The 8,084-nt window shown below is 57.8% G+C and overlaps 1 protein-coding gene across 1 annotated transcript in view; it reads left to right on the forward strand.

Annotated features, from left to right (window-relative positions):
- Positions 1-273: 273 nt before the first annotated feature.
- PSD (pleckstrin and Sec7 domain containing) overlaps positions 274-8,084 on the forward strand; it is a 27,723-nt gene continuing 19,912 nt past the window's right edge. The window contains exons 1-5 of the mRNA XM_042818232.1: positions 274-1,002; positions 1,070-1,172; positions 1,262-1,718; positions 5,056-5,499; positions 7,770-8,022. Coding sequence (XP_042674166.1) covers positions 274-1,002; positions 1,070-1,172; positions 1,262-1,718; positions 5,056-5,499; positions 7,770-8,022 — 1,986 coding nt within the window. The remainder of the gene's footprint in view (positions 1,003-1,069; positions 1,173-1,261; positions 1,719-5,055; positions 5,500-7,769; positions 8,023-8,084) is intronic.

Below are 8,084 nucleotides of genomic sequence, written 5' to 3' on the forward strand. Positions count from 1 at the left end.
ATACAGCATGTGCTCCCACTGCATCTGTATGCTGCTGGTCTGTGGAACAGTGCTGGACGAGCAAGGGGAGCCAGGGACAGCAGCACTCAGGCCACCTGTCCCCAGGCTCAGGCCAATCTCCAACCTACATCCACTTTCAAGCAACGTCATGGTATCTGCATTCCCCCATTTTTGCTCCCCTTCTCTAATAGCCTCTCCTTGCCCTCCAGGGCTGCCTGAGGATGCCTCACCCTGTCCAGCTCCAGCCCTGACACCTGTGCTCACCCCGTCAGCATGGCGCAGGCGGGGAGCCTTGTACGCCTGCCCCCAGCCGAGGGCTGCACCGCCTCACCCACACCTTTCTCCCACCATGGGGACCGCAGGCCCTGGCCACCTATCTCCTCCAGCCCTGAACCAGGCCGGCACAGCCCCCCACGCTGCCTCACCCCCAACCTCAATGCTGGTCGCCTGCACCTCCTGCGCAAAGGCCTGGCCCCCGAGACCCGCCGCTGCCCCCCTGGCCTCTACAACAGCACCGGCTCCTTGGCTCGCAAGCCAACAGAGATGGGGTCTTTTGGCAACGGGGGCTGCCCAGGTGGGGGGCGGCTGACAGCCCCCTGCACCCCGCGGAGGGGCCATCCCGCCCCGAGTCTCACGTCGCCCGGCAGCCGCAGCCCACTGGTGGCCCCAGAGGGACGCAGCTCCGTTGTCACCTTCCGCTTCATCGAGAAGGCCAGCGTGCGGCCCCTCAGCGGGCCCCAGGAGAATGGCCCCGCAGAGCCCACTGGGGGCTGGCGTGTGCCACCTGGGCAGCCCCAGCCCCAGGAACAGCTGCTCCGCAGACTGAAGCTGGAGGCCTCTGTGTCTGACCCGCTCCTGACTGGCTGCAGGTCCCCAGGGGAGACACGTCCCCACGAAGGCAGAAGGGATCCCCATTCTCTCACCACCAGCTGCCTCTTCGGCTCCCTCACCAATGGGCTGCAGGCCCCGCCACAGGACGTCCCCGCCAGCCCCCGGCCCCAGGTAGGTGCCCATGGCCCCACACTACGCTGTGTCCAGCCCGGCCCCACTGACCACTGTGTCCCTGCAGGGCAGCGCCTGGCCGTGCCCCCGGCAGAGCTCAGCTCATGCCCAGCGCATCGCCCGTGCCAAGTGGGAGTTTTTCTATGGCTCGCTGGGTGCCCCGAAAACAGGTAAGGTGTCAGGCAGTGACACTGTGGGTATGCAGAGCTCCAACCCACTGGGATTTGGGATTGAACAGGGGCTCTGGGCTTTATTCCAGGCTCCTCAGCCTCCGACACTGAGCCTCCACTGCAGCCCAGCCACCCACTGCCTGCAGAGCCACCCAGCTCGCTTCCCAAGCATGGCCTGAGCCATGTGGAGGTGGAGATCGAGGTGTCCCCAGCAGGCAGCAAGGAGCAGGGCTCCTGTGAGACGGGCATCATTAGGAGGGCTGTGAAGTACTCCGAGACAGATCTGGACACCGTGCCGCTCCGCTGCTACCGCGAAACCAACATTGACGACATCCTGGCTGAGAGGGATGAGGTGGATTCTGCTATCGAAAGCCAGAAGGACAGCGAGAGCAACCCCAGCTTTGCAGGGACTCCAGGCAGGAGGGACAGCATGCCTGAGGGGAACCCTGAGCACGGTATCCCGAGCACAAAGGATGGAATGCACGACAGAGACGCAGATGAGGACGACGAGGTGTTTGAGGCCACGATGAAGGAGAGCAGGGAAAGGTGAGGCTCAGCGTGGGAGGGCAGAGAGCTCCCCTCGCCCTCCTCGGTATCCCAAATGCGTGACAAAGGGGCTCTGCCAAACTAGAGCCCAAGCCAGAACCCTAGTAGCTGTGTCTGAGCCATGTGCAGTTGTTGCAGCGGTTATTCGTTGTCCTGCAGGGCTGGGGGTCTCTCACTGCCCTGTGGAAGGAGCAGGGTGGTGCTGGTGTCCAGTGCAGAGCACTGCACCACAGGACCCATTCTGCTGGAGACAAGTCCTGTGATCTGATAGCCATATGAGCCTGGCACCCGGGACAATGCCATGGATCACTGAGTTGAAGGGAGTCCATTCACACTTATGTTTTGTGTTGTTTCTTGCTTGTGTGGCAAAATAGTCTGTACTAAAGTAGTGATGGGCATCGGATGGGACAAGAGCCTCTGCTCCATCTGCAAATGCTCTGCAGTGAAGGGAAAGGTGCTGCTGGGGAACAGAGTTGGGTGATTCCTCTGTGCTGGGACAGAGAGGTGCCTGGTAGCTCAAAAAAGAAGAAGGGGGGTTGGTGTTGGGAGTGGGAAGAGAGGATGAAATAACCTGCAGTGGTACCCTGCAGTGGAGGGAGAAGCCCTGAGGTGGGCTGCCATGGATGGGAAGGTGCATGTTGCACAGGGAGCTGGGATCCTGCGGCTTCGCCAAGAGGGAAATACATTTTTTTCCCAAATGAATTATGATAGAGAATGTGAGCAAGCTTTGTAAGTCATATTATCACTCCAAGCAAGTTATTCAAGTTACTATAACAATTCTTTTACTTGGTGATAATTCATTTCCAAACACCTGGGGGTCCATTACACATCCATGGGCTGTAAACCTGCACCTACCTTCTGCCCTCCGGGACACTGTGCTGGAGCTCCCCAAGCACGGCCAGAAAGCTCGGGTGTGTACCTCACAGCATTGCTGCCCTCAACATGGTGCTCCTGGCATAATTACCAGGATGCATATGGTAGTGTCCTGCTCATTTTACACAGCTTCCTTGTTGACCGCTGGCTTTCAGGTTTTTTTGGTGTGCAGACAGAGCCCTGGCTATTCCCAACGAGGCACAGACCCTGCTGACAGCAGTGCCAAAAATCAACAGACTGAAATAGCGAGTTGGTTCAGTGCCTGCATCACAGCCTGGGCTTTGCTTACACACTGCTTCAGAGCGAGCTCTGCAGCTGCAGTCCTCCCTCCCGTTTACCAGTCACCAGTATTGATGTTTTCTGCTTCAAGCTTTCTGCTTTGTCTGCTCACAGGAGGGGCGATGCGGTGATGCTGGGGTCATTAAAAGCTGCCCCATCTTCCAAGAGCTGGCGCTGCTTTGCTCCGCAGGAGCTGTTACAAACCAGAGGCTTCCATCCCAGCCAGTCCTTTGCTGCACAGCACTTCCTTGGTAGATGGGAAGGAGCAGCTATGCAAAATTATTGAGACACCATCGGATGCTGATTTGCAGCATTTAGACAAGTAAATCCCTTTGAAAATCTAGCCTTAGGGATTTAGCACCCTCTGCATGAGGAGACTGGCTCGGCACTACTTTGTTGCCCTTTATATTCTTGCCAAAGGGCACCTTCCTTGTCATCTCTTCTCCTAAAATAAGAGAACGTGCAGCAGAACATCAGGACGAAAAATCCAATACAAAATCAAACAAGATGTGGAAAGTGACATAAGAAACAGTGTCTTCTTCCAGAATCCACTCCCTGAAATATATTTAGAGCCGGCTCTACGGCTAATGACCAGTCTAAGCCTTTGCTGTCTTTATTCCCATTAGTCCCAGAGCACCGAGACCTGCCAGCGAGAGCGGGCTCCTCTCCCCCTTCTCGAGAGCCCCCGGGGGAGCACTAAGCCAGAGGCAGCGCTGCTGAGTGAGCCAGAGCCGGCTGTGCAGCACCGTGCCCCGCTGCCCGGTGTGCGAGGGCTGGCTGCAGGCAGGAGCGCCTGTCCTCCCTGGGAGCAGAGCGCTGCCCAGCACAGCCCTCGGGTCTGCCGCCAGGGCAGCCTTCCCAGATGGGACACCGGCATGCGGACGCCGATGTGCTGGGGGACACAGGAGCCCCTTCCCCTCTGCCGACGTCCGGTTGTTCAGCCCCATGTGGTAACCAGAAGTGCTGGCTGAGTTGTCAGCATGTAACGCAGCATGGTTATTGGTCTCTGGGATGTGTCCCCTACTTACCCATCTCGCTGGGTGCCCCCTGAAGCCCTCCATGTTCTGGTGCAGTGAGGCTGCCAGCTTGGAGCCTGCTGCAATAATCCGTGAGATTTCAGAGCAGGCTAATAAATGATAAATCACTCAGTGCTTGTAACAGCACTACATTTTCTGAGCCTTCTGCATGAAGCTGTTTGTTCATAACAAATGTTATGACAAGCTGGATCAGCTCTTCGCTTTTAATCAGGAAAGAGAGTGGCATAACAAGTGCATTTTTAGTGCTCTAATAAAGTGATAGCAGCTTGTGAGTGAAACAGGCTTTTAGGGTTGCGTTTGTGCTTACAGGACTGAAGGGTTGACACTGTATTGGAAATATCCCTGTGTCACATGCTCAGACTGATGGGCAGGCTCATCTCCAGGATGAAATGCTCAGGGGTTTGAGATGCAGGATGTCCCGTGTTGGGCTGGACACAGAGCCGTGCCGCAGACCAGCTGAGCCTCCTGCAGGGTGATCTGTGCCCAGAGGTTTGCCAGAGCTCAGAGAGCACAGTGCTTCGGCAGGGAGGAGGTGAACCCGTCTGAAGGCAGCTCAGTCCCTTACAGGTGCTCTCACTACCATCAGGCCATCCTGCTCTTTCCTCCTCCTTCAAAACAAGTGTGGGGAGCTGCTGCTTGTGCTGACCTTGCAGGTGGGCTCGGCTCAGTGACCATGGTGTCACATATGCAGAAGGTGTCAGGCTGTCCTCGGTGGCTCCAGGAGAGCTGTGGGTGCCAGGAGCTCTGAAGGCTCATGGAAAATTCAGGCACTTGTGGATTTGTTTGGCAGTGGAGCTGAACTACATCCAGTTTTTGGTGCCTGAGCTGTTTATTGGATCTAAACTCAAGCCAAGTGGCTGGGAGCAGTAGCCATCTCATAAGCTTCTTAGGAGGATGAGCCACTAAGGGAACAAAAGTCCATGGCGCATTAAAAGAGAGGCATATGGCTGGAGGGAGGCCAGCACGACCCTCTTTCTGTGATGTCCTGGATAGGCAAGGCGTTTCTTTTAGAGGCCTGGTGTACTCAGATATTCAGAGGAGTCTTCTGCCCTCCCTGCTTTCCTTCTGGAGCAGTGCACAGGCTTTTGTTTGGGGCTTCGACCTCTTGCTCCTCAGTGACCAGTTCCTCTTGCTTTCTTTCCCTCTAGGATCATGGATCGAGACACAGAGGGTATGCTCAAGTCTCCAGTGCCCTTCCTGCTAGGGCACAGCCTCTCCAAGGATGGCATGGACTCTTTCAGCAAGCATTTTGAGAGCATCATGGAGTCCCATCGAGCCAAAGGCACATCTTACACCAGCCTGGACTCCATTGACATCCTCTCCTCCCCAGCCCACACTCATGGGACCTTTTTCACTTTTGATCTCCCAACACTCACCCCAGAAGTACAGGGACAGATACGAGACAGTGTGAAGCTGATCGAGGAGAACTTTGCTCCTCTGGCTCACTTGGAGCCGGACTCTGGGACCAGTTCAGCCACCGATGCCCCCTGGACTGAGAGGGAGGAGGAGAAGGGGAGGCGAAGGAAGGGTGCTCGGCACAGCCCTTGCTGCTCAGAGGACAGCTTTGGTACTCCCTTGGCCTCCAACATGAGGTGAGTGACCAAAATTGCTTACTTCCCACCTGGACCACCATGGTTCAGCATCAACTCTAATCCTGTGCTGCATGTTTTGTAGCCACAGCCTAACCAGTGCTGCTGGGGAGCAGGGAAGTGGTCCAGGATGCTCAGCCTGACCTCTTCCAACCTGGATATATGTGAGACCATGTCCAGGCTGACACACTGCCTTTCTTGTACTCTTCCCTCTCCCAGAAAGGTCTTGGGCTGAGGAACTTAGGGTTCAGCCAGTTGGCAGGCAGCAGCTTTTCCCTTTTCTGGGGTGTGTTCACCTGGAGCATGATCAGGTCCAGTCCAGAATGCCACATCCGTCCTTGTGGCCCAACGTGGAGCTGATGGCTTTTGGGGAATTTGGTGTGTTGGCCACAGCAGTGCTGAGCTTCCCGCTTGCACTGTTTTCCCACAAGATCTCCTCTTGCCCAATGACATCTTGTGCAACGCCAGAGGGTCCTGAACCCTTCCAGGCTTCCCCAGTGGGTCCTGGAAAGTGTTGGAAGGAAAGAACAGCTTGGCTTTCTCTTGGTTGTCCAACCAACCTATGGTACTTCTGGCTGCAGCCTGTGTTATCCTGATAGGCTTAGCTTGGGGTGAGCATGTGTCGATCTGTGCTTTGTGTCACCTCTGGCACCTGTAGTCAAGAGAGGAGGGTGGGACATTGCATCTGCTGTGTAGTATTAGGATCATCCTGGGGGCATTCTGGGGGAGAAGAGCTGATCTCTGGGCTGGGCTTCTTCTTTTTTGGGACACTGAGGACAGGGGCACAGTGGCACAGAGGCCAGGCAAGGTTTGTGCATAAAACGGGTGGTGCCCGAGTGGCACCAAGCAGCCGAGGGTGGCAGTTTCTAGCCATGGATGGTTGCTTGCTGGAGACAGACTCAGCTTCCTGTTCCTCTGTCAAGGCATAGGACCAAGATGGCTCCAGAGAAACCGAAAGGACAGTGCGTAACTCACTGCTCACAGGATGCCTCCTGCTGCAGCAGCAGCATTACAGGAGCATGGAAGGAGTTGTGGGGGTACCTGTTGCCAGGCTGGGGTCTGTGCTGGGAATGGGCTCTGCGGGCTGTGACTCCCAGCTCCTGTTGTGGCAGTGGTGGTGTGCAGCTCCTTGTGAGGCCAGGCAGCCTCAGCTCTTGCATCTTCATAGCCCAGACCAAGGCTCCTATATCCCTCAGCACACAACGTTCTGGGACCACACTTCAATCTTGAGCTTGCAGGCAGGAAGCATGCCAAGCTGCCAGCGTGGTGAGCACTCCCCAGGCACCGGGTCCCTTCAGCCTGACCCAGTATCCGTGTGTGAAGGGAAGCAGCAGCAGCACAAGCTGCGGCCCTGAGCTGGGAGACCGACCCTGGGACCACTGCATGTCCCTGGTACACTTCCCATGCTGCATCTTTAGGAGCCCTCTGCCCTGGTAGATTGCATTAGCAATGGGAGATGGTCTGCGGCTGGGCTGCCCCACAGCGGACACCCTGCAGCAGCACCTCGAGCACAGAGCAGGGTTCCCAGTGGCCCTCATTCTGGGCCATGCTGCAGGGTCGCCACTGTCACTGTATGGGAGGCTTTTGTCCCCACAGAGGTGACAGTGGCCCAGAGCAGGGTCAGAAGCAGGAGCAGGATGCTGTGCCACACTGGGGACATTGGGTGCCTCTGGGGCTGGTGGTTCTGGCGAAAGAGTGAGGTAGGAACTGGGCTGCTCTTGGGCTGTCATTTTGCAATTACAGATCCAAATCCCAGGGCAGCCCCGGGGCAGGCACTGCATATTGAAGTGCATCAGTGCCAGAGAGAGACAGGCAAATGGTGCACCCTCGGGGTATGAGTGCCCTAAAATCCATGTGCTCAGCTTCCCTTGGCTCCTCAGGTCCCAGCTGGGACTCCTGAGCCAGCCATGGCTGTGCACCCCCAGGGACATTTGTTATTGAGGGGGGGGCTGGTAATTGCTCCTCATTGCTGGACCAGGGCTGGTGGCTGTTCACCAGTGGGCTGAGCATGGGGAACCCGGCTGGCACTGGGCAAACTGGACAGCGCGTGCCCTGAGAGCCACAGGGTGATGGGGCTGCTGTGTGTGTGATGTGGGAAGGCATGGGGAGAGAGCTAGCCATTGAGAATGGAAAGAGGAAGAAGCAAGGGGTGAGAGCACGGGAGACTGGGCACGAACAGAGAAGTAATTCTCTCCAGGCACAGCCCGCAGCGTTGCAGCGCGGGAAGGGTGGCGTTAAGGTGTGTGGGGTTTCTTACCCATATCGCTCTCCAGTGTCACGCTCTGCTGTGTCCGGGCGGCCACGGAGCAGCGCGGGGCCCAGCGTGGACGGCGGTGCCGGAGGCCCGGGGACGCGAGGCGAGCTGTCCGGCCCGCACATGCCACACACGTGCACGAGAGCGGCGGTGCGGCTCAGAATCCCGCGGCGGCAACAGGGCCAGGTGCCACCTGCGCGGCCCTGCGAGGCCCGGCGGGGGCGGGGGCGTGCGCGGGGACCGCGGGGACAGCGCGGCCGCTGGCGGCGGCGGTGAGGCGGGCGGCGATGGGGCGGGCGGTGCGGCGGTGCGGCACGGCACGGCACGGCCGGCG

This window comes from Centrocercus urophasianus, unplaced genomic scaffold (assembly GCF_019232065.1).
Source record: "Centrocercus urophasianus isolate 14NV4802_14NV808 unplaced genomic scaffold, USGS_Curo_1.0 seq_17, whole genome shotgun sequence".
In the NCBI taxonomy this organism is placed as follows: Eukaryota; Metazoa; Chordata; class Aves; order Galliformes; family Phasianidae; genus Centrocercus; species Centrocercus urophasianus.